General features: G+C 50.2%; 2 protein-coding genes across 9 annotated transcripts in view; one reads left to right on the top strand and one right to left on the bottom strand.

Annotated features, from left to right (window-relative positions):
• FBXL2 (F-box and leucine rich repeat protein 2) overlaps positions 1-22,485 on the top strand; it is an 81,950-nt gene extending 59,465 nt beyond the window's left edge. For 2 of the 5 annotated variants that reach the window (XM_027522261.1, XM_027522260.1), the window contains 10 exons: positions 6,262-6,330; positions 6,411-6,525; positions 6,740-6,866; positions 6,971-7,045; positions 8,236-8,366; positions 8,898-8,958; positions 9,603-9,647; positions 10,178-10,234; positions 14,032-14,244; positions 15,113-15,976. In XM_027522261.1, the coding sequence (XP_027378062.1) occupies positions 6,306-6,330; positions 6,411-6,525; positions 6,740-6,866; positions 6,971-7,045; positions 8,236-8,366; positions 8,898-8,958; positions 9,603-9,647; positions 10,178-10,234; positions 14,032-14,244; positions 15,113-15,220 (957 nt within the window). In that variant the 5' untranslated portion in view covers positions 6,262-6,305 and the 3' untranslated portion in view covers positions 15,221-15,976. Of the gene's footprint in view, positions 1-6,261; positions 6,331-6,410; positions 6,526-6,739; positions 6,867-6,970; positions 7,046-8,235; positions 8,367-8,897; positions 8,959-9,602; positions 9,648-10,177; positions 13,878-14,031; positions 14,245-15,112; positions 17,717-22,310 lie in introns of those variants that run through there. The other 3 variants (XR_003507714.1, XM_027522259.1, XR_003507715.1) reach the window with 3 other exon arrangements.
• Positions 16,983-25,652, bottom strand: part of UBP1 (upstream binding protein 1) — a 64,514-nt gene continuing 55,844 nt past the window's right edge. For all 4 annotated transcript variants that reach the window (XM_027522254.1, XM_027522255.1, XM_027522256.1 and 1 more), the window contains 5 exons: positions 23,697-23,787; positions 22,973-23,079; positions 21,940-22,082; positions 21,184-21,235; positions 16,983-18,842 (listed from right to left, as the gene is read on the bottom strand). In XM_027522254.1, coding sequence (XP_027378055.1) covers positions 18,805-18,842; positions 21,184-21,235; positions 21,940-22,082; positions 22,973-23,079; positions 23,697-23,787 — 431 coding nt within the window. In that variant the 3' untranslated portion in view covers positions 16,983-18,804. The remainder of the gene's footprint in view (positions 18,843-21,183; positions 21,236-21,939; positions 22,083-22,972; positions 23,080-23,696; positions 23,788-25,652) is intronic.

Raw genomic sequence — 25,652 nt, 5'->3', positions numbered from 1 at the left:
ACCCACCCCCTCCCGCCCCAGCAGGAGTGGCTCAGGCTGGAGGGAGCCAGGCGCACTGGCCTTCTCTGCTGTGGCCTCTGCAAACCGGTTCCTGCGTTCTCCTCCAAGGCTCCCTGCCTGTCCCAGCTGATCTCCCCACTGGGAGGAGACTTCCCAGTGTGTGGAAACCTTCCCTCTTTCACAGCTCTGTCCCAAGGGCGCCAGTTCTGTCTAGATCCCTTTGTCTCTGTCTCTCTTTTTTGTGTGTGTGCTGCCCAGTTGTGTGGAGATTTTCTTGCCTCTTTGGAAGTCAGAGGTCTTCTGCCAGTATCCAGTAGATGTCCGGTGAGATTGTTCCACATGCAGATGTGTTTTTGATGCATGTGTGGGAGAAGGTGAGCTCCACGTCCTGTCTCTCCGCCGTCTTGATCCCATCACCCATAATTTCTTAAAATACATTCTCAGCCCCTTCCCTTTTCTCCTCTGGAGTCCCAGGTACGTGTAGATTGGCGTGCTTTATCGTCATTCATAAACCTCACGTGTTGCTTTCAGTTTCTTTTCGTTGGTCTTTCTTGTCCGCTGTTCTGTCTGGGTGATTTCAGTTCTGTCTTCCAGATCACTTATTCATTTTTCTGTTTCACTTTAGTGTGCCATCCATTGTTTCTACATTGGTTTTGGTCTGCTTTTGAATGGTTTGTCTTTATAGTTTCTAGTTCCTCGTTACAGTGACCTTGCATTTCTCTCAATAATCTTTCTGAATTCCTGTGTCATTTTTATTACCTCCTTTTTGAACTTGGAATCTAGTGGATACTCTGTCAGGGCCTGCCTCTTGTTTTTTATTTGTATTTCCTTTTGCTTGTCCTCAGTCTGCGTTGCTGCACATAGGCTTTCTCTAGCTGTGGGGAGCAGTGGCTCCTCTGGTTGCAGCGTGCAGGGGCTTGTGGCCGCGGCTCCTCTTGTTCCAGCGTGCGGGCTTCAGTAGTTGGCGGCGCCTTCACGCAGTAGCTTGGCGTACAGGCTCAGTTGCCCTGTGGCGTGGGGAGTCTTCGTGGACCAGGGATCGAATCCCTGTCCCCTGCTTTGACAGGTAGATTCTTAACCACTGACCTCCCAGTACCAGAGAAGTTCGATTTCTCTTGTTTTAACTGGTAGTGTTTTGCTTTTTTATTTTAGTTAACTTTCTCTGTCTCCGTGAATTTAGGAGAAACAACTGTCCACTGTGGCTCTGAAGGGCTGTTTTTCTGTGGGAGCATCTGTGTAAACTGTTAGGTCCAGAGGTTTTCGGTGTGAGGGCTGCTTCTGGTATGGATGCCAGCCACCTCTTTGCTCAGAGTGTGCTGTCTGCTGTCTCCTTGCTAGAGGGAGGTGATGGTGTGCGTAGCGTCTGGAGCCTGCGCTCCACGTGCAGTGGGACTTGCTCTTCGCTCCGTCATTGTCTCTGTCGAGGGCAGGGCCTGCTCCCCAGCGGTGGAGGTGGAGGCTCTGAGGGTCTGGTTCCGTCAGGCTCCATTGTTCTGAGTGTGTGTCCTGCACCAAAGGAGCTGATCGCGAAAGCAGGTGGGGCTTGCGGTCACAGCAGCCCTGTGTGCACCTGTGTAGGCATCGGCGGTTCTGCTCTGAGGCAGCCTGGGGTCACACAGCTTTCTCTGTTGTGTTTGTCCCAGATCCAGTGCAAGGCTGGGGTGAGGGGTAGGCTAGGGCTCAGGACTGCGGCATCGTGGCTGCAGGAGTTGAGGTATCTGGGCTGCCCCCTGAGATCTGGGCTGCCTCTCGGCAGTCTTCTCCCAGGGCCTGTCCCAGAGGTAAGCTGCGGTGTGGAGCCGGTGGAGACAGAACGCTCTAGAAAATGCTTGCTGTGAACTGCCGCCCAGGGCCTGTCTCCTGGGGTCAGCACTTGGGTGCTGCGCTAAGTGCTCCCCAGCTAGACCCGCGCCTGCTGTGAATGCTGACCGTGGGTTCCGTGACTCCGCCTGGATCCCACTCCAGGTGTGTGTGTGACTAGCCCGACCCAGTCTTTAGCTAGACCCGCGTCTCCACCGGGCTGTGCAGTGGGCAGGGCTGGGGTGTTTGCCCCTTCAGACTGGGAAGTGCCTGAGGCAGCAGCCACCCATGTGAGGCCCTCTGCCCTGATGGTTGGCACGCTCCTCACGGATACAGCCTAGGCTTCTCCAGCCTCTGTCTCCCTCTGGGATTCCCCGCAGGCAGATGGGCTTGTCTCCTGGGGCGGGACCCCAGGCCTGGGTTGCTAATTGTGAGGCAGCTTGCTCCCTCCCCGGGGCAAGGGGTCCAACCGCGCGGACCTTCTCGTCCTCACAAACCTGGTCGCCCCACCTGCCTTTTTTGTCCTTCCCAGTTCTGTGGATATTTTTCTTGTAGCTTTCGTTGTGTGGTTCAGTTTCCTGTGAGTTACTCCTCACGTAGATGCATTTTTGGTGTGTTCATGGCAGGGTGAGCGCCATGTCCTCCTCCTTCGCCGTCTTGACCCCCTTTTCTTACGTCGGTTGGTTTTCGAATGTTAAACCAGCCTTCCACCCTTCAGACAGGTCCTTGTTGAGTTGTCCTATACTGCATTTTTACACGTTGTTGGATCCTATTTGCTGAAATTCTGTTAAATTTTTTCTTATATTTGTGAAGGATGTTGTTCTGTGGTTTTCTTGTGATGTTTTTGTCTGGTTTAATTATCAGGTTGTGATCATTATAATTTTAATTATAGCCTTACAGAATGAATTGAAATCTGTTTTCTCCTCTCCATCTTTCTTGAAAAGTTTATGTAGAATTTGTGTTGTTTTACCTTACTTGGTTTGATATAATTCACCATTGAGGCCTGCTGCGCCTGCTTGTTTTTTATGGAAGGGTTTTAACTATAAATTCTATTTCTTTAATATATATAGAACTTTTCCAGTTTTTTATTCCTTCTTGAGTTAGTTTTGGTATAGTTTTTGCCTTTCAAATATTTTGTCCATTTCGCCTAAGTGCTTGAAGTTTTTGCAAAAAGTTGTGAATAATACCCTCTTGCTATCATTTTAATATCTAAAATCTGTAGTGATAGTTCTTTGTTTCTGATTTCGGTAATTTACTTTTTTTTTTTACTATATGAAAGTAATTGCTATATCTAATAAAAATCACAATGATTTTCAGTGTCTATTGCAATATATATATATATTCTTTGAATTTTTATTAACATTAATACCAATTTTTAAAGAGTAAAGATGAGTAAATTTCTCTGATAGTTGTAATATTTGTCTTTTTATTCCTGGTCAGCCTAGCTGTGCTGTGCGTAGTCATGTCCGACTCTTTGTGACCCCATGGACCTCATGGACTCTTGGCAAGCCCACCCGCCGAGCTCCTCTGTCCATGGTGATCTCCAGGCAAGAATACTGGAGTGGGTAGCTGTTCCCTTCTCCAGGATTTGTAGGATTTGTAAGTTTATAATTTTCATGAAACTTTTGGCCATCACTCCTTCTGATTGTCCTGCCCCACACAAGCTCTTGTTCTTTAGGGACTCCAGCCGCATGTTCATTAGGTTGCTTGAAGCTGTCCCACGGTTCTTTCATGCTCTGTTCTATTTCTCTCTTCTTTCCATGTTTCTTTTTAGATACTTTCTGTTGCTATGTGCTTTAAATTCACTAATCTTTTCTTCCACAGTGTCTCAGTTCAGTTCAGTTGCTCAGTCGTGTCCGACTCTTTGCGACCCCATGAATCGCAGCACGCCAGGCCTCCCTGTCCATCACCAACTCCCGGAGTTCACTCAGACTCACGTCCATCGAGTCAGTGATGCCATCCAGCCATCTCATCCTCTGTCGTCCCCTTCTCCTCCTGCCCCCAATCCCTCCCAGCATCAGAGTCTTTTCCAATGAGTCAACTCTTCGCATGAGGTGGCCAAAGTACTGGAGTTTCAGCTTTAGTATCATTCCTTCCAAAGAAATCCCAGGGCTGATCTCCTTCAGAATAGACTGGTTGGATCTCCTTGCAGTCCAAGGGACTCTCAAGAGTCTTCTCCAACACCACAGTTCAAAAGCATCAATTCTTCGGTGCTCAGCTTTCTTCACAGTCCAACTCTGACATCCATACATGACCACTGGAAAAACCATAGCCTTGACTTGATGGACCTTTGTTGGCAAAATAATGTCTCTGCTTTTGAATATGCTATCTAGTTTGGTCATAACTTTTCTTCCAAGGAGTAAGCGTCTTTTAATTTCATGGCTGCAGTCACCATCTGCAGTGATTTTGGAGCCCCCCAAAATAAAGTCTGACACTGTTTCCACTGTTTCCCCATCTATTTCCCATGAAGTGATGGGACCGGATGCCATGATCTTCGTTTCCTGAATGTTGAGCTTTAAGCCAACTTTTTCACTCTCCTCTTTCACTCTCAATCTACTGTTAATCCCATTTGTACATTTTCATCTCAGTCATAGTGGTTTTCCTATTAAAAGTTTAATTTGTATCTTTATGTCTTTCATGTCTCTGTGTAACATGCTTAATAGACATGAGATGTTTAATTAACATCTTCACTGCAGCTTCATAGAAGTGTATTGTGCAGAACACAGTTGTGGTAACTTTTACCGCCTTTGTCCGCTGTTTCTGGGCTTCCCGGGTGGTGCACTGCAGTGGTAAAGGACCTGCCTGCCCCGGCAGGAAAGGTGAAAGACATGCAGGTTTGATCCCTGGGGTGGGAAGGTCCTCTGGAGGATCTAAGTATTCTATAGCATTCTTGCCTGGAGAATCCAGACAAGAGAATCCCATGGACAGAGGAGCCTGGTGGGCTACAGCCCATGGGGTTGTACGAGCAGGACGCAGCTTAGCACGGCACCCCTCGCTGTGTCTAGCATCTGTGTCAGTTCTGGATGGCCTTACTAGATTGAATTTTCTCTTCATTATGGATATATTTTCCTTCTTATTTGAATGGATGGTAATTTTTTGTTCAATGCTAGACATTGTGAATATTATTTAGGGTACAGAGTATTTTTGTATTCTGATAAATATACTTGAGTTTTGTTCTGAGATGTAGTTGAGTTACTTGGACATAGTTCCTTTGAACTAGGAGATCTTTTTTTGTTTGTTTTTAATAGGTTGGACCGAAGCAGTGGTTAGTCTAGGGACGGTTGTACTGCTGTTCCGAAGCACGACGCTTCTCAGTACTCTGTGTGGTGCCCCACGCGTGATGCATTTTCACTCTTGTCCCATGGGCATGGGTACTCTTACTCACCCTGGGTGAGCTCTGGCTTTGTCCCCTTAATGCTTCTCATTGAGTCCTTCCCTGGTTTGGGGTGATTTGCACACGCTGCTGACTAGTACTCTGCTGAATTCTTGAGGGAACCCTTTGCAGATCTCTGGAGTCCTCCCCATTCCCATACTCTTCTCTGATCACTCTGACAGCCATGGTCAGATATTTGACTCCATACACTCAGATCAGGGAGTCCACTAGGCTCCAGCTGGGTTCCCTTTACCTACACCACCGCAGAGCAGAAAGAGCAGGTAAGATTGATGCGTGGTTTGAGGCCAGGTTTTGGAGACCTTTGGGTACTACATGGAAGCATCAGGACTCAAGCCTGTAAGGTACACCGAAGCCATATTTCAAGGAAATGCAGATGACCTAAGCAAGTCCTTGCTGTATATGTTAAGGAGTAAGTGGCGAGTTAGGGGTGTTGCTTCTGGCCATGCTGCCAAGCCCAAATCATTGAGGGCATCACCCTTCATGACTCGGTGTCCTCACCAGTAAAGGATGGGCCTTGATACTGATCCATTACTGGCCCTGTCAGTGGCCAGAGATGGTTCCTCCCGAAGGGCCCGTGAAGGGCCAGCACAGCACAGCACAGGAGGGACTTGACCCCTTCTGTTGCTGCCGGCTGATTTCTCTGTAGATGAGAGCTGGGAGCCCGACCTCTGCTCTCAGACAGCTTCCAGAGGCTGAGTGAAGGAGCGTTTCAGCTGATACGCAGTCTATCTAGGGCTTTGCTTCTCCAAGTGGTGTCCCCAGAGCAGCAGCACTGGCATTACTTGGGAACTTCTTGGAAATGGCAGACTCCCAAGCAGTCTGCCTCGATCCACCAGCAGACTTCTGCGACGACAGGAACTCAGCTGTTTCCTGTGATGGTCAGAATTCGAAGGACACTGGTAGCTGCGGTCAACAGTTACATATTATACACTTAGAAACTTAAGAGAGTAGATCCACCATAAATTAAGCTTTTGAAGAGCGTTGTTCTCAATGTGAATGGTTCCACATGCCCTCTGGTGGCTGCCTCGCAACTTGCAGGGAGTTTTAGAAATGTTTTCTCATTTTAGGACCTTTGCACAGAACTGCCGAAACATTGAACATTTAAACCTCAATGGGTGCACAAAGATCACTGACAGGTAAGTACCAGAAATCACTTTGGTGACTGATAGACCCTGGGAGAGTGAGGGGAGGGAAAGGTGGTTGAAAATACCTTTAGCCCGCCTGTCCTTTTTCAGCACGTGTTACAGCCTTAGCCGATTCTGTTCCAAACTGAAACATCTGGATCTGACCTCCTGCGTGTCCATTACAAACAGCTCCTTAAAGGGGATCAGGTAAGAGTGCCTGTCAGTGGCGGTCACGAGCAATACCCAAGGCTCGAGCATCCGGGTGTTTGAAACCTTCCTTCGGTCCCCCTGCGGCAGGAAGTGGGCGGCTCAGGTCGGGAGGTCTCTCCCGGGAACTGGTTGTGGGTCTCTGAGCTCAGAGATGTGCCTGCGCTCTCCGTGGGATGGACTGCACAGGCGCGGCTGTTTCCTGATCTCCCAGCGAGGGCTGCCGGCACCTGGAGTACCTCAACCTGTCGTGGTGCGACCAGATCACCAAGGACGGCGTCGAGGCGCTGGTGCGCGGCTGCCGTGGCCTGAGGGCCCTGCTGCTGAGGGGCTGTACGCAGGTACCCGTCCGCACGCCCGGCTTGTCTGCGCGCGCGTCACTGGGGAGCCGGGGCCCCCTGTCCCCCAGCTGGCTCCACCTCTTCTGTGTTCTCCGCTATCGCAGCTAGAAGACGAAGCTCTGAAGCACATTCAGAATTACTGCCATGAGCTCGTGAGCCTCAACCTGCAGTCCTGCTCCGTGAGTAGCATGCCTTTCCCTCGAGCTTCTTCCAGGGCAGGTTTGGGGGTTGAGGGGTCGCCACTCCCTTAGCTCACATCTCAAGTCCTTCTGTGACCCACCGCTTCCCACAGATGAAAGAACAGGAACCTAAACAGAAAGGCCAATGCAGAGCCATGAACATTTCCCCTAAAAATAGCAGAGATGAGAGTCTTGATTTATTTGAAGGTATCAAGGATGCCATGAACGAGTCACTAACCTGAGCAGTTCTGGGGAGGTCTCAGTGTTATATCTTTGCTTATAAGCTGGGAGTGATGGCACCTCTCATGGTGCCTCAGTGCATAAAAGGAAGTAACAGGTATGAAGAATAAAGGGTGAGGTGTGATTTGCATCAGTGCATGATCAGCCTGTGAAAGATGATTGGTTTTTTCACTGTTGTCAATAATTGAGCATTGAAGAAGATGCTTGCTGCAGCCAGCTGGGTTTCTCAAGGAGAATGTCATTTTTGAGAAAATTAAATGAAATCCCTTGTATTTGGCATTTAGTGAGTGAATCATAAATCTTTTAAGTCCCTAGTGATGGGAGATAAACCAGAAACTATCTTATGAGGAAATACTGACCTTAGGAGACAGTGCCATTCAGAAACAGGACCTTGAATCGCATGTAGGATGGCACTGGTAGGGGACTGAAGTCTGACATAAACGTACATGTTTATAGTTACAGAAACTAGTGTATTTAAATAAAGACATTCAATCTTTATAGCTAAATTCATAGAATTTAAGCCATTTATCAATAATTTAGTGATTTACTAAACCATTTCAGGAAATATTATAAATATACACATATATGATTTATACAATAGGTATCTTTTAATTAGCAATAATCTGTAGAAATCCAACCAAAAATTAATGTTACTTAACCAGGCAAATCTCATGAGCTGTTTGTTAAATCTGATTTTTAACACAAGTTTATGAATTTTTCCTGGAAAAAGACTCTGAGTAGGAAGTGGAATTTTAAAATTTTACTGTTTGTAATGCCTGAATATTTTAAAGCTGTGCAGAGGGAACATAAATACCTGTCTTCCCTGTACTTAACCTTGTTTTGGTTACACTGTCAGGATGAACGTTAAGTCGCGGGTAACCCCGGGCAGTCGGCGGGCGGGAGGCTCCGCGTGGCGCCCCGGGCCTCTGACAGTGCGCTTGGCTCCGCAGCGCGTCACGGACGACGGCGTGGTGCAGCTGTGCCGGGGCTGCCCGCGGCTGCAGGCGCTCTGCCTGTCCGGCTGCGGCAGCCTCACTGACGCCTCCCTGACAGCCCTGGCCTTGAACTGCCCCAGACTCCAGTGAGTGCACTCTGAGGGCCTGGGGCCTAGCAGGGGGCGGGCGGGGGGCTTCTCGCAGCCGGTGGAATAGGAGGCCTGGAGGCAGCGGTTGAGTCGGTGGCTTCTGTCAGATGAGCTGGGACGGGACGGAGCGTGCACTGGCTCCTTTGGGGCTGTCTGGAGGGCGTCACTCTGTCCATCCCCAGGGCACCTGAGTCTGCATTTCCTGATGGGCATCACTCAGGTGCCCACCCGTTTGGCCTCGTCCTGCCATTACTTTGACATGTGAGTGATCTGTGTGAGCAGAGGGGCAGTGAAAATACATTTTAATTGTTTACAAGTCAATACATACTGGAATAATAGCGAAAAACAAGAGCAGTCGTGTGCTGGTATTGTGGGAAGATCCCTGTATTTACTGCCCTGTTTGGAGTGGGACTCCCTGAGCCTCAGTTCTGTGTCAAAGAGTGGAGTAAACTCAGCACTGTAAAGCAGGCTCTCCTTTTGCGTGGTTAACCCGCTGCTCCTGTGTCTCCCCCGCACTCCGCACCCCAGGATCTTGGAGGCTGCCCGATGTTCCCATCTGACTGATGCGGGCTTTACGCTTCTAGCTCGGGTAAGACAGGTGTTTCCAAACCAACCAGCCTCTCAGCCACCTCCCTCCAGAGCAACTCGGAGTGTGCAAAAAATGGCCTTCAGCAATGACAGGCCCCAAGTAGAATAGAGTCCTCGTGGGGCTGGGGGGTGCGTTCTATATTTTCTCCCTTGGGCCCGGGAGCTGGGGGGTTCTATACCAGGAGTGGGGGCCTGGCCCTCAGTCTCACTTTGTCAGGCGGGGCCACAGTGGAAGCAGCCTCCTCCCTGCAGGAGAGCCCTTCCTCACAGACCCCGACTCTCGTCTCAGCAGCATCCCTCAGCTGTGCCGGGGTCTGCCTCTGCCCCCCTCTCCACACCCCCCTGCTGCCCAGAGCCGCTGTCCTCCTGGGGTTGCTGTGACTCTGCCTCCTATCGCATCCCCCACCAGCCACCCTGTGGTGAGCGCCCCACCCCGTATCCTCCCAGAAACCCCTCAGTGGCTAAAATCTACACGCTGGGACCTGCAAGACCCCGGGAAGGTGTAGACGAGAGAAGGACACGTGGCCGCCCCCAGTGCCCACTTCCACGTGACTGTGATTCCAAGGGCGCCTGCTCAGATGCTCCGGCTCACTGGGTCACTGTGGGAGCAGGGGATGTCTCATGGGTTCTCGTGAACTCTTACAGAATTGCCACGACCTGGAGAAAATGGATCTTGAAGAATGCATACTGGTGAGTGCACCCCTGACAGCCCTGCAGGGCGCCCTGCAGCCACGGACAGACAGGTGTAACCGGAGGTGCTGGCACGCTCTGGTCTGGAGCCTCCTTGGCCCAGCACGGGTGTCAGGGCGAGGCGTACGCTCTGGGCTGTTCTCAGTCATCAGAGCTGAGTTCAAGATAGTACCATCTTTTGCCAAACTTAAAAAAAAAAAAGAAAGCCTCATTTCCACATAACTTCTGGGAGAAAAAAGCTTGCATGCCGAGTGATGAGGCGACTGCACAGAGAAGAATCCTGGGCCCCCTGCCCCACTCCCGCTTTGTGCCTTGCACCCTGTGGGGGTCCAGGGTAAAGACCGAACAGCTTCGCAACCCGGGGAGTAAGCAGATTTGAGGTTGCTGGTGAGGAGAGAGCTCCCAGCCCGCGTGTGCTTGACGTGGGTTTTTAATTCTCTTTTGCACCGTTTGGTTCTTGTGTTCAGAAACGGGGTTAGGTGGTACGCTCTGGTGTGGAAGCCACACTGACACAGCATGTTTCTCTGCAGATAACCGACCGCACGCTCACCCAGCTCTCCATTCACTGTCCTAAGCTGCAAGCCCTGGTGAGTCAGCTCTTGGTGGTGGACTTACCTCTCAGGGATGAGAGATGCCCCGCCACCCTGCCCCACTACCGCAGGAACCTCCTGTCTGGAAGGGTATCGTCCATCATCCTTGGTTTCAGGGGTCTGTTAGTTGGGCTGACTTGGGAGGTAGAGAATCTACGTGTTACTGTTTTCGTTTTTGGATGTGAACCTAATACAGGGACCCAGGTCCTTACACAAATTCACGGTCAACCTGTCGAGTGAAAAGGTCATGTGTCTCTGCGGAGGGGGGATTAGTGAGTATACCGAAAGGTCCAGAATGAGCGGTGAGGAGAGCTGCACTCGGGCACGCGGGCCTCGCACACGTGTTCCACCCGCTGTGTGAACTTGGCCGCCTGCTCCCCCAGATACCCAGACTCGATCCCAACAGCCCTGCCAGGCGGGCACCATGGACACCCCATTTTACCAGCAAGGAAGCTGAGGTGCGGAGTGCTTCAGAAACGTGCCATTTGCAGAGCTGCCCAGATGGTGAGGCTTCCCTGGGCTCTGGTCTGCCCACTGTCCTGGGATGTCAGCAGGGTTTTATAGCATCATCAAAGCGCCATCTGGCCTGAGTTACTCCCCCCTCGCCCCCAGTTCCCCTTATTTCCACATTTCTCCTGGGTCCTTCTCCCTCAGGCACAAGCGTGCTAGGCTTTGGACAGCTCTGGGACTGTCTTTTGGAGTTTGGAGTCAGATTTCAGAGCTAGTCAGGACCTACCTGTTTCCAGATTTTCCACGAAACGGTTTCCCTGTACTGTATCTGCCGACGATTTTGCACTTCTCGTGTCTTCACTCCCAATTGGTTGTGATCCGGTTTCTAATTGACAGAACCTGCTCCTCAGATGGGATTTCTCCACCCCTTGTCCCCGAGGTGTGAGGAAGGTCAGGAGTCCCGGGCTTTGTTCTGGTTTAACCTCCTTCCCCTCGGTTGCCCAGAGGCTCTCTCTCTGCCTTTCCCTGACCCTGAGATACCCTGGTCTTGGACTCCCACCAGCTCCCCAGCTCCTGGAGCGCGGGGTGCACTCCAGCAGGAAATGTTATTCAAAGACTGCTGTCCCCAGCGGTGGTTCCAGTGACGGAAATCTTCTGTTTTCCCCTGTACTCATACAAGCAACCCCCAGAAAGAGGACTTAAGAGACACTCTAAGAAAACCCCAAATAAGGGCCTCAAGTAAAGAAAAAGAGAAAAAAGCATGGAGGATTATTAGAAGAGCAGGGAGACAGGTGAGCCGAAATCCAGATTTAGCCAGTGTGTCTTGTGGGAGGGGCGCCCGAGCCAGACCTTGCCCTAGGCTCTGGAGAGTGACAGGGTCAGGGGAGTGGCTTTACCCTAACCCAGAAGCTGCTGGGCAGGCTGTGTCTGGGTCCCTCTGAGGGAGGCTCCAGGGCCTTCCCCACTCTGAGGGCGGGTCTGGGTCCCTCTGAGGGAGCTCCAGGGCCTTCCCCACTCTGAGGGCGGGTCTGGGTCCCTCTGAGGGAGGCCCCAGGGCCTTCCCCACTCTGAGGGCGGGTCTGGGTCCCTCTGAGGGAGGCCCCAGGGCCTTCCCCACTCTGAGGGCGGGTCTGGGTCCCTCTGAGGGAGGCTCCAGGGCCTTCCCCACTCTGAGGGCGGGTCTGGGTCCCTCTGAGGGAGGCTCCAGGGCCTTCCCCACTCTGAGGGCGGACGTGGTAGCCGTGCCTCTGGCCCCCAGGTGGAGCCAAGGGTGAGCGGCAGTGGGTGGTGGTGGACACGAAGCCGGTGCCTGCCTCCCTGGGGAAGGGCTCTGCTGCCTCCCCAGGGGGCCCTCCCCCAGCCCCGAAGCTGAGAGGCAGGGTCCAGAATTGTGAAACGTGTTTATCTTTCACTAAAGCTGTGCAAGCAGGAAGCTGTGAGGGGAGTGGCCCCTAGCAGGTGGCGCTCACACCTCATCTGCTGCACTTCAGTCCCAGCTGTCCTGTTCATTTTTCATATGAATGAGGCAAGTGTGTGTACACACCCCCCTCTTCCCCTCAAGGAACTGCTCTGTGACAAGGATGGGCCTTGTCCTCTCAAAAACCCTGAGTCTAGAAGGCTATCTGAAAGGGAAACTGAAGCAAACAAGGGGACTCCAGATTCAGAAGAGCCCAGAGGAGCGCAGGGAGCTTGTGCAGAGGTTAAGGCGCCTCCTTGGTCCTTGGGTTTGCAGCCTGCAGGATATCCGTCAGTGGTTTCAGTGACACTGGGAGGCTGGCTTCCACTTAGTATCAGAGCCAGTTTTTTGGGCTTTTAAAAAATATCAGTGCAGCTCATTGCTCCTAGAAGCTATCCAAGAATTTTAGCTATTAAAGAATAAAGAATTCTAGCCAATAAACACTGTGTTCCTTTGTGGACACTACAGTGGTTTAGCTTCTACCCTGATTTATTACAGCCTTTACCAGTGAGATTTATGCTTTCATATATGTTGTTATAATTAGTGCCCTTTTTAGCTTAACAGAGTCCCTTGAACACTTCCTGTAAGGCGGCTCGTGTGTGTGGCGCATGCTGCGCTGCGTGGCTCCGAGTATCTTAGTTCCCCAGCCAGGGATGGAACGTGGGCCCTGGCAGTGAAAGCCCTGAGTCCTAGTCAGTAGACCACCAGGGAATTCCCACCTCTCCCCCAATTCCAAGTGATAACCTTGCTGGTAGTCTTGGTTGGAATTTTTTACCCCCTTCTTTCAGCACTTATATTGCGCCCCTCCATTCAGGCCTGCCTGCAGAATTTCTCCGGAAAAATCTGCCGGTAGTCTTATGGGAATTCCCTTGCACATAACAAGTTGTTTTTCTCTTGCTGCTTTTAAGATTCTTTAACTTTTCACATTTTAATGATAATCCCTTATAATGAAAATGTTAGTCCACTTGATGCTGTCCTGTAAGTCTGTTAGACTGTCTTTATTTTTTCCCTTTCTGCTGCTCTGATTGGGTGATTTTCACTACCAGTTTTTCAAGTCTCTGGTCCTTTTATCTGCTTCATCCAGTCTGCTCTGAAACCCTCTGCCGTGGTTTTCAGTTCAGGGCTGTTCTTCAGCTCTGTGGCCTCTGGTACTTTGCCAGAGGAGGGTGTGGACGCCTCTCTGGGGGCCCAGCAGAGGGCGAGCGCATCTGCCTGCCTTGGCTGGGAGCACGTGTGGGGGCCTCTTGACGGCACCTAACCTGAAGGCTGCCCCATCAGCTCCCGGGCAAGCACACAGGCCTCTTGCCAGAAAGACCGGCTGTTTCAGCCTGCTGCCTGTAGAGTGCCTGGGGGTGGTAGTCTGCCAAGAATCTCTTCTCATGTTAAAAGTCCATGAGACCCGGGAATACAAGCCCCCTTTGGCCATCAGGGTCAGGTGAGCAAGGAGCGTCCCATATACAAAGACAGGGGCCCCAGGCAGCTGTGAAACCTGCCTCTGGAGACGCTGGTGCCCCGTGTGGGGTTCAGTGAGAAACGCCAGGTTTAGAGTTCCCTCCTGATGGGGGTCTCTGCCCTCAGGGGGGGCGGTTCATGACAGGCCGTGGCCTCCTCTGCCCACTTGCACCGGCTCCTCTCCTCTGCCCAACGTGGAGAAGTTGGCCAGCTGGTTTTTGTGTTTTTTTCCGGAGGCAGCTGGTCCCTGTGTAGCTGTAGACTCGCTGTTTGCGGGAAGAGGTGAGTTCAGGGTCCTCTCGGCGCGGACCGTCCCCTGCAGTGTCGGTTCCATCCCTACCCCGGGGGGGACGATGAGAGAGGCCGCTGCCCCCAGGCCCAGCCTCCCTCCTCCGAGCCGTGGTTCCTGCAGACACCGCCCCTCCCCTCCTTCCAGAGTCTGTCCCACTGTGAGCTCATCACGGATGACGGCATCCTGCACCTGAGCAACAGCCCCTGTGGCCACGAGAGGCTGCGGGTGCTGGAGCTGGACAACTGCCTGCTCATCACCGATGTGGCCCTGGAGCACCTGGAGCACTGCCGTGGCCTGGAGCGCCTGGAGCTCTATGACTGCCAGCAGGTCACCCGAGCAGGCATCAAGCGCATGCGGGTAAGCGGGGACAGCCGCCTCGCCGGCAGAGCTGTTCAGGCGACAGCAGGCACGGAGAGTCAGCCTCCGTTTCCTCCGTTCTGCCTGGGGCCGAGTTATGCCAACTACCTCCTTGCTTGCTAAGTCACTTCAGTCGTGTCAGACTCTGTGCGACCCCATAGACGGCAACCCACCGGTTCTCCAGGCAAGAACACTGGAGTGGGTTGCCATTTCCTTCTCCAGTGCGTGAAAGTGAAAAGTGAAAGTGAAGTCGCTCAGTCGTGTTCGACCCTCAGCGACCCCGTGGACTGCAGCCTTCCAGGCTCCTCCGTCCATGGATTTGGGATTTTCCAGGCAAGAGTACTGGAGTGGGGTGCCATTGCCTTCTCAGAACTACCTCCTTAGACTTCTCAGAATCTCCTTATATTAGCATCCACCCTGGAAGATTCAGCTTCTAGAATGGGTCTGGGCAGAAGAACCAAAGGCACTGTCAGTAGGCTTGACCTTTGCTAATTCCCAGGTAGAGAGCCTTAGTAGTGGCGGCGTCGCTTCCCCGCGTAGCCCACCTGCGCTGCCCTTGCTCTTGAATATGCTTAGAAGCTCAGGCAGCTCTGCACGTAGACCCCAAGCAGGCCTCGGTGTAACCCATCACCACTTGGTTTGCACCCAGGGACGGGGACCGCCTCTTAGCTTCAGAAGGTGCTGTTTTCGGGGGAGGGGGGTGCGATACAGGAGCAGCTTTAGCGCACACCCCAAATTCTGTTGAGACGATTTGCCGAACGGTAGGATGAACGAGTTCCACGTGGGGCGCTGCGGGCTTTCCTGGGGTCACTCGGGTAGCTCCCCCCCTGCCCACAGGTCTGAAGCCGGCGTGCCCCTCCGCTTTCAGGCGCAGCTCCCTCACGTCCGAGTCCACGCCTACTTCGCTCCCGTCACCCCGCCCACGGCCGCGGGCGGCGGCGGGCCGCGGCTCTGCAGGTGCTGCGTCATCCTCTGACGGCCGCCCGCTCTCCACCGTCTCTGGCTCTCTTGATTCTCCGGTGAGAAAGGCGTTTACAGGTAAAAGACTTGAGCAGGGACTGCGGTAACTCTGGTGATCGTTTTTACCTTTGTTCTGCTGTGATGTAATCAGTTCAAAGCTTTGTGTCAGCTAACAAAGCAGGGGTGGTCTTAGTGCAGCCAGGACCGCACGGGAAACCTGGATCTCAGGAGGCGGTGCTGCCCTAGGCACAACATTCCCACCCTCGGCTTTGCCAGCATTCCTCAACAGACCATCAGTGTTAGCACAAATTGAGCAGAAAAATAAGCTGATTTTCTACCTGATACTGAAGCCAATGACCTCCTTTTATTCATTTTGATTAGCAGGACTTTTCCACTTTGAAGGTTAAAGTAGCAACTTTATTGAAGTAACCATATTGCAAATTCACAATGCCTGACAGTTTTCTATTTGGAGACTTACTTGGAAGGCAAGGTAATAGGTTTCCATGAGACACCAAAGAATGAGGACTCTAGAAAGGGTGGAGCAGGGTCTCTACCTTTCTGTCAACTCACCCTAGGTCCTCTCGGGGACCAGCAACAACGAAAGCAACTCAGACTTCGTGCTGCCTGATTACAAATCGTACGCTCTGGAGCACAGAATGTGTTTTTGTTAAAGAGCTAATCCTGTCATCTCTCACAGAATTTGGGGGACCTTAAAAAGAATTTAGGGCTCAAGTTATCTATAATCAATTAAAAATAATGGATGCATGTAGAATGGGTGTGATTTTTTTTCCAAGTTTATTTTAAGTCTTAGAAATCAAGTTACACCAGAACTATTCAAAAATTTTACACACTTAAAACTCAGCTCAGTGAAGGGTTGGCACCTTTGAGACTTATATAAAAGTGAATAAACCATTGCAGTCAGAGGGTTTTATTGCTATTATCTTGTGGCAGACATATCTGACCAGAACCATTTTCCAAACTCAGGCGTTCTAATGTTATCTGAAATCTGATAAGTTGATCTGGTTTCTACTCTGTGCTGCCAGACTTGTGACCTTCACTGAACCTCTGTGCTAACCCTTCTTAGCAACCAAACTTAAAAGCCCAGAGCTCCTGAGAAGCTGAAGAGAAACAGCAAAAGAGAAATTTCCCACGACCAGAAATAGTTCTAATAGAGTTAGGGTTCTATTAGGTGAAAAGTTTTAGAATCATTTAGAATACAAGACCTCAGTTGCATTCTGGGGAGAGAAGGCAGATAAGTCAATTAAGAGGATTATCAGAAAAAGCATTAGTCCTGGTGATTTTGCAGCCTTATATACTCTAGTATTTCCTGATCTAAAAGTTGTATGTATGCCATAGCAGTTATTTAAACATACATCTACATGACTGTGTATGGGGGAAATGGGGGCTGCAGAAAGCTATGAGTATAGTTTCCATTTTAAAAATTTAAATGACCAGGACCTTCCATACATTATCTCTTTGGAGCATGGATACAACCTCTCAAAGCTGTTGGACTCGGGCTGAATGACACAGCACTGCAGTTACAAAGCAGTAGGACCTCTGTAAGGAGAGCAGGTTTGCTTCCTCTTTAAAATGTAAGCCATGACCTGTCTGTGCTCGGTTGCATTTGCTTTGAGAAAACAACAAACTGAAAGGAACACACCCCCCAGCTCTTCTGACGCCCTCTGGACCCGTGTGCACTCAGAACACACATAGTGAGCTGCATGATTCTAGGGCATGAAGTGCAAGGGCAGGAACTTGGATTTTAAATGAGACACACATTTGCAAAAACAATCGGAAAACATTTATTATACTGAAATGTGTACATCCTACTATTAAAAAAACAAAGTAGCAAATTTGCTGGTGCCATAATTTAACCTGTTTCACTGGGACAGACTAATGTTCAATGCTGCTTGGTGTAATTTCAAGTTTGACGAGCTCTTTTTTTAACCCCACTTGTAAAAACCTGATGAATTCAAAATAGCACACAGCATTAAATGACATTTATTGTTCCATAAATCTTGAGACTCAAAAAGGAATGCTAAATAGACAAGCAAAACTCTAAAACAATGAAGAGAGAGCTCACTTCTTTCCCAAGTGATTGGTACAGAAAACATGTGGTCGTAGGAAAGCAAAGGGGGAATGACAGAAAGGAACGCGCTCCAGCTTGGCGTCTATACAAGTGAGGGATATTTTCAGGCCAGAGATGGAGTATTTAAGGATCGTCCTTTTTCTTTTAATATCAAATAACCCCCTTTATGAATCAAACAAAATACAGAGCTTTTACCACTGGAGCTGTTTTGTCTTTGGGGAGAGATTTCAAACTCAAGCATCAAATAAAACACTCAAAACCAAGGCGCTGGGTAGACAGACAGAGATGGTGTAATTAAAATGCAATTGAAGTTTTTTTTTTTTAATTGGGTCTAGTACACCACAGGCCTCAAATGCTTGCTGATGAACTTTGGGAAGGCTTTGGGTGAAGGGAAGAGAGAAAGATAGTAGAAAAATTGCAAAAACAGTGATTCCCTTTGAAAACTATACTGGCCGACAAGCATTTGGTTTTGTGAAAGAGGCACTCTTTTTATAGAAGAAAAAAGCTATCGTGTGGTGTCTAAAAGTCCCTAAATAATCTCCAGAACGTTACCCATGATCGCACTGAAGCTCCGTGGTGGAGGAGGGAGGGCTTTTGACGGTGCAGATAGTGTTTGTGATGTCTAGTGTTCCGAGGATGATTTCAACTCCTGATGATGAAGACCCCTAACACCAAGTTACGAGCTATCACGCTGTTTTGTCCTGCTTAGGTGTATTTCCAATGTCCAGGACAGGGCTTTAAAAATGTTTAATAGGAAGGGGGTAGGGGGAGGCGGTTGCTAAATGGTTGGAGACAGAAAAGGAGAAAGAAAACCACATGAGTTTAAAAGGCATTGGGATTCAAAAATGAAAACCAGAAACAAATGCTAAAAATGGAAGCAGAAGCAAAAAGTTTTCCAATAAATCTGTGACAAAGCAAAAACACAGAAGTCTTTGTACCTATTAGGATTTACACTGATCCTCTCACCAAGGTACTCTTGATAATGCAGTTTGCTTCAAGCCTGTCTTCCTGGCTTGGATCCTCCCCGATCCGGCATGATCCCGCAGACGCACACCCTTAGACATGATTTTCGGAGAAGCGCTGCGCCTCTCCCCTGACCGCCGGTCCGCCCGTGTCCGCGGCGGCCTGTCCCCGCCCAGGTCAGCAGAAGGTCCAGGCCACAGACACCACACTGGCCCAGAAATGTCAATGCCCATAGTACGTCTACATTCATTTCCAAACCGCATACAGTGTAAAAAGACAGCAGAGGCTGCTCTGGAACTGTGCACTGGCCTCGGGTAGGGGGCAGGCGGCCACCTGCGCGGGCCGCGTGCGCTGTCCCGGCGAGGCCGCCGAGGGCACCGGGGCAGGCGCGCCTCTCGTCCAGCTCATTAGGAAGGTCATCCTATGTTTTCAATATGAAACATTTCATACGGTAAAATCCAATCCCAAGACTTCTTGGATTCAGTCTTCACACACTTTTAAGCGTGACTTTTATTTGGTGCTGAATAGAGTTCAGACTACGGAAGACGTCACTTCAAAATGATGTGGACGCCACCACCATTTTCAGCTGCGGAAAAAGGAAGGGACGTTACCGCTCGACGTTTTTGTTTTTGTTTTTTTACTAGACTGGAGAATCAAGACTAAGTTGAGCTAGTTCATATTGATGTATGCAGAAATGAAACCAATATTGTAATGCAAGTATCCTTTGATTAAAAATAAATCTAAAAACATAACTCACTAAAAAAAAAAAAAGAAAATATTAAACATTGCTCTCACCCTACAGCCTCCTAGCCCAGCTCAGAGTATTGTAGATGAAAAAAGCTGATTAACCTGCTCCAGCCCCCCGCCCCAAAACATGTCCACACTCCCTCTGCCGCTTGTCTGAGCACATGGCAGAGACCATCGAATAAACTGGATACTTATACCCACCTTTTCTGGAATAATTAATAATCACCAGCTTTGCCTGCTGGCCTAGTGTTTCTCAGGAGATGGCGAGAAGCAGTGCACACATTCATCAAGGAACAAATGAAATCTGTCATAAGGACAAACGTCTAAAACCAGGACACTGAGATGGGGGGCATCCTGTGATGCCTTACACTAGACGCGCGCTGCCGTCACAGGACACAGCCACACGCTCTGAACTGCCTTTGTTACAGACGGTGTCAGTTTTGCAGACTAAACACTATTGCTTTGAGAATGAAAAACGGAGGAAAGGGTGCTAGTCTTAACAGGGCTGTGTACAGAAAACAGCAGGGGGTCAGTTCACAGTCTCAACAGCCCTGCAGGTACCTTGCTGGCTTGAGGCACGTCCAGCAGGGTGAAGGCCTCAGTTCAGCCCCTCGCTTCGAGGGGGGCTACTCTCTTGAGTAACTTACCAGGAAAAAGTGACACAGGACATCTTGCTCTTTGAGGTGCAGCTTTCTTGCTAAGACTGGATTTAGATCTTAAAGGTCTCTTCTCATAATAACTTGACATTTAAGAAACCCTCCTTTAACTAACCCTTTAACTGGAAGTCTCTTGAGCCCCATCTGGGCCTGCTCTTCACATTCTCTCCCTCCATAACCTGAAGGATTTCTACAGCTTTGAATCACCAAAGACACGCTGAAGGTTAAATTACATCTAAAATCCAAGTATCTCCTGCCAGCCCCAGCGGGTATAATTAACTGGACATTGCCATGTCCTAAAATGAAATCTCAACTTTTTGCAAACTTATTTTTTAATGGATCTCAAATTCTGTGACATATTTAATCAAGTTGTTTACATTAAAAAGTACTGATTTTAAAAACTAAAAACTGCCACACACAAATGGTCCACAAGTCTCCTTTCCTTCTGAAAGTTTTATGATACATTGTTACCACTAAGCAGACTTTTTACTATTAAATGACCAATTGACACACACAGTTCTGAGACTGTTCTTCCACCCCTGATTAACTAGGGTGATAATATTCACTCAGCCTTCTGAGCTTGCTAGCCAGAGGTGGGAAACCTTGCCAGCTCCAGCTGCCTTCTTGTCCACTGCTCTGATGACACCCCCAGCAACCATCTGTCCCAAGTCACGCGCAGCAGCCCAAAGAGGGTTGGAGGCGCGCTCAACGCTACCTTCCCCTCCACTGTGGCCACCGCCTGCGCAGCTGCTCCTGTAAGAGTCACGGCCGCTGCTCCTCCCGTGTGGGGCTCAGCAGGCCCTGTCACTGTCCAAAACCCCCTCCCCTCTGGCCTAGATGACACCTCCCGCCTCCACTTCTCCCACCTTCTGTCTCTCCAGAGTTGGAACAGTGGAAGAAAAGACAAACATACTCACATTATTCATTTGTTTACAAACAAATCACTGACTTTGCAGTGCATTTCAAAGTCTAAGCTCCCACCACTACACTGCCTACCAGACTTGGCTCCTGCTTTGCTGGCCCGCAGGCCTCCAGAGCAGCCCAGCTCCTTTCTCTGCGACAGCCTTGCCCCGCCTGGGTGCTGCTCCTCAGCGACCGCCCAAGAGCTTTGTGTGCCCAGCCCAGACGCCTGTGTCCATGAGCACCACACTTCCCCATTCCTTCATGGCAGCTAAACTCCGTATTTGTAATTTGCGTGCATCTGTTGACTTTTTCTGGTTTGCTTTCCCCACTAGAGCAGGGGAAGACCTTTCCAGCACTGACAGCATGTGTCTGACGTGAGGTGCTCAGTGAAATGTTGGCTGAATAGACTGGGATTTTTCTCCAGGCATCCAGAAGGATGGACTCCTCTTATTTGCTAATTTCTGTTTCTGTCATGAGACAGTGTCTGACTTCATTTTTCAAACTTACTTAAGATTGGTAAAACCAGCATTTGCAAAGCCAGACACAAGATGACTGCTGATTTCAGGCATGCCATCTTTCATGATTCTAGCATTTCAAGACACACACACACATGCAAAGTACCTTTTACTGTGGAGAATAAAAAACAACTCTCATCTTGAAAGTTCTGAACCATCTAGAAGGATAAAGCAGACGTATAATTAATATCCAAGTGTCTTAACTGATTAGGAAAGATTAAAATTTGTGAGAGAAAACTATAAAAACACATATATGGCTGCACAAGTACAGGACTCAACATTCAAAACAGCACTTCATGAAGGCTGTGTGAGGTCACGGGCCTACACCTGGTGTGCGGCCTGCCCTGTGCTGACCTCGTACTCACGGGGGTCCCCGCACTCTGGCCCGGCACCCGTAGGCCCACAGCGGGCGGTCCCCACCGGGCTCTCGGGCACAGACATGGACAAAAAGCTGCTGCAGCTGTGCTTCCATCACTGCTTGCTTCTCACGGAACACGGAGAGGGAGAACTGCCCTCCTACCCTGCTTCTTAACACCAGTCATCAGATAGGAAAACAAAAGGAAAGCCCATCCAGATGCCTCGCTTTTACATAAAAAGGGTCAAAACCCCAGGAACTTGGAGTCTCCCCATGACCGGTGTCAGAGTTCAAAGCTGGTGGGAGCTGAGCCGTGGTTCTCCTTAATCTGCATTCCTTCTGCCACCCAGGACACCTCAACTCTTGGTTATAAATTCCTCCCAATTTTGATTCCCAACTCTGACTCATGAGTACTGGCAAAAGAGGCCACAGAGTTTTCCTACAGCTCTTCAGCAGTACATACAAAAGCAAACACCAGTGTAAAGGAGGAAAGGGCATGCCAGTTACCTGATCACTAACAAGAATGTGAATACCAGTGGGACCCTGTCTGTAAACCTGGTTAATTTGGTGGAAAGGAATATTAAACACCAGCGCAAGTTTTCTAGCAACTTCTGAGGCAACCATTTCTTCCAAGTAGATTGCATGATAAACTGAAATAAAAAATACGAACAGCATTTTAAGCAGTCATCTTTGATCTGTTTTCCACCTAATCTATGGGAAGGTCACACCTTTCAAAGTACTAAAGAAATAAGATACAAAAAAGATGAGTATTTCCCCCTTGCTACCCATTTAAATATATTAGTTATGCGTACACATGTAATTAACATTAACCTGTACAAAAATATCTGTGGTTATAATTTTTTATTAAACGCAAACAGGAACAGAGTACAGATGGGCACAGAGGATCACTGTGGAGCAATGAGACTAAAACTGGATGATGGCAATGGCTGCAGATTGTGGATATACTACCCTTGAACTGTATACTTGCAATGGAAGGATTTTATGATATATAAATTATAGCAAAATAAAGTTGTTTCAAAAAGTGTTTCTAGCAATATATAAAAAGAACTCCAAAGAGGTCACAGTTTTTGATTCAGTAAACCTACCAGAAATTTATCTTAAAGAATAAAACCTACGTGTCCCCCAAAGGATTCAGAACAGTGTGAAAGACAGTGCAAGAGAAGCTAAGGAAGCGGCCGCCAGGCCCAGGAGGCTGCTGGCTCCAGAGAAGCCCTGGGCCCCGGAGGCTGCTGGCTCCGGAGAAGCCCTGGGCCCCACGGAGACAGCACACCTGCAGGGAGCCGGGCCTCCGCAGGTCCTGCTCAGCTACTGATGAAAGCCAAACAGGGATAAGGAGCTCTGGGGCAGGGCCTGCACGCGTTCTCATAAGATGAAACTTAATCAGAACAGCTGAGAAGGGCGCTGCCTCTCAGCGGCCGCCTCGACCAGGCGGCCCCCACCCACTCCGCAGGGCAGTGACAGGAAGCAGAGGGTACCCCCGCCCATACCCACCCCCGCCATACCCACCGACCATACCCACCGAAGGGCGTGGCGCTGCCGCTCTCGCCCCCACCCGCCGCCGGCTGCTGCCCCTGCGGCGCCGGCTGCTCGCGGCAGACGTAGAGGGTCAGGCGGGGCCGCACCGACCTGCAACCAGAAGACAGCGCTCGTGAGCCGGGGGCGGCGCTGCGCATGGGCAGCTACGCGGGCGCTAGGGGCTAGTTCCTTAGGAGGACTTGACAAGGCTACTTCATTATACGAGACAATTTACCGGTAAGAATATAAAAACACACACCTCACACCAACTATCACAGGTTAGCACAGGTGGTCTAATCTGATGATCCAGACTCTAAACCATTGAGATGGTCAGATAGATGCTGGTGAATTTAAGTTTCAACGTTATATCAGCAGTTTAACATCAGTAAAATTCAGTTTAACGCAATTCTCACAAGTCTAGAAATAGCAACGACAGTAAATGGATCTTGAAAGCCAACACAGTTTACATTTCTAACAACTGTTCAGTAGTGTCACATGACCAGAGCTGACCGAAACGAGAAGTTTGTTTTCTTGGCAGCAAGCCCAGTCGTGCAGGCCCCATTTCTAGTCTGGGGTCCGCCGCTGCCCTCAGTGCCTGGGCCGCATCTGGGCCTGCCTGAAGGCGCCCGCACGGTGGCCCAGCGTGGCCCAGCTGCCCACAGCCCCGCACGAACAAGGGCAGGGCCTCATTTCAAGCAGAACAGCCCCTTTTAAACTCCATGTTTTACCTTGACTTCAGGGAATTATAGAGCCGGATCCCGTCAGCGGCACCACAGATTTGCACTAGGTCCTCCTTGGTCAGTTTCAACAAGTCGGCACCTGGAGAAGAGCAAAGAGAGAATCCTCTCCGGGAACTGGGGGAGACCCAGCAGGACAGGCTGCTTGGCGGCGCCCGTCTTCAGTTCAGTGTCCTTCAAAACCATCGCGGCTCTCTTATGTGTACATATCCATGTGAACAACACAGACACACACACGCCTGTCCTTCAGACACAGGATGCCGGCTCTCACATCCTGTGTCAAGGAGGAGCTCGGGAGCCCGGAGGCCGGTTAATCGCAGCGACAAGCGCGGCTGACAGGGCGGACTGTTCCCAGCGCGGGACTGCCGCTCGACCTACTCTGGCTGAGTGGTGCTTGCAAGGATTAACATGATCATGACCCGACAGTTCACCGTGAGATGACCCAGGCCAATCTTTAACTTACAAAAGGAAGCAATGGAAGTCAGACCTGCCCAAAGGCAAGCAGGTTGTCAGCAGAGCTGGGATTAGGCCTCTGTATTCTGTAACCTGCTACATACAGTCCAGCAACAACAACTCTGCCACAGAAGCCAGTTTTAATACAAAAGCATGGCAGAGAACTGCGTATTATACTGAAGATTTCCTCTGTAAATATTTGGTGTGTACATGGATGGCATGGTGTCCAGGATTTGCTTTAAAGCAGAACAGAAAAGGGAGGTGGGGGCAGTGGCAGAGAATGAGACTCACAAAGGCTGGTCACCCAGCCTTGGAGCTGGTCGAATGCCACAGGAGCTCTGCAGACAAGTTCAATGTCTGAGTGTGTCCACAGCCTTTTGTTTTCCCCCTTTATTGATGGTCAAGATGCAGTTTATTGGGGAAACTACGATGCCCTCGATTAAATAAAGCATGACTTCCATATGATGAATATCCACTCACATATGTAACAAGATAATGGAGTTATTATCTACTTTTGAGGGCTTGAATGTTACGAGTCTCATAATTTTCTAGTTTGTGAAAGAGAGACCAGAGAAGCACGTCTCCTGTGAGGCATGAGCACCGACGGGGCTGTCTCTCGAGTCAGGGGGCAGAGCCAGGTGCTGTTGCCTCTGCCAGGACCTTCTGCCAACAGGAGCGGAGAGGCGCAACCTGGGAGCACAGCTGCCACCCGCACAGAGCTGGACAGGCACGGTCCTCTCTGAGTGCCCGACGGGCTCGGAGCAGGAAGCCGCCTCCCCCACCTCTGGATTGTGGGGCAGCAGAAGGCAGGAGGCCAAGCCCTAGTGACTACCACTCACAAAACCTCAATATGCGTGCGTCTCACAGAACAGGACCCTGGCGCCACCGGCAGGGCTGCCCATCTCCCCAGTGTTCGGGGCTCTTCCCATCTCCCCCGTGAGCACCCCAGGGGCTCCTCCCCAACACACACTGAAATGTGTAGCTCTTCCATAGATAAATCATCAAAGTGTGGATCTCGGCTAGCAAATGAGAAAAAACCCAGTACTTTCATTTTAAAGAGACAAAGTGCTGCCCGAGGAGTGACTGCTCGTGGCACAAGCACAGCAACAGAGGGCTGATGAGACAGGAGCCGTGTTCCTCGGGAGACCAAGCTTTGCTCTGGGCAGCTGGGTGCACATGCTCTGCTCTCTTAAAAGGCTGGGAGAGCCAGCTGCCACCGCACTGTGGCCCAGAAGGAGCCGGGCTGGGCCACGTCATAAGTGTTCTGCAGGGAAAGGGCCCAGGGCTACACATGTCTAGGAAACGCTGCCCCTGCTGGCTACTATCGTGCCTCCCAGCGGCCTTCCCACAGCACCCCGGAAGCAGCACTGCCTGGTCCCTTCTAACGTTTCATCTAAATACTTCCTTAGCTTACCAGGCAAGAGAAAACGTGTGTCTGTAAAAATCCGTATCTGAGCACATCCCTACCCTGTATGCTACACAGCAGTGAAGAGG

The sequence above is a fragment of the Bos indicus x Bos taurus genome, chromosome 22 (assembly GCF_003369695.1).
Source record: "Bos indicus x Bos taurus breed Angus x Brahman F1 hybrid chromosome 22, Bos_hybrid_MaternalHap_v2.0, whole genome shotgun sequence".
In the NCBI taxonomy this organism is placed as follows: Eukaryota; Metazoa; Chordata; class Mammalia; order Artiodactyla; family Bovidae; genus Bos; species Bos indicus x Bos taurus.
The sequence above is the reverse complement of the archived record's forward strand: the minus strand, read 5'-3'. Positions and strand labels throughout refer to the sequence as shown.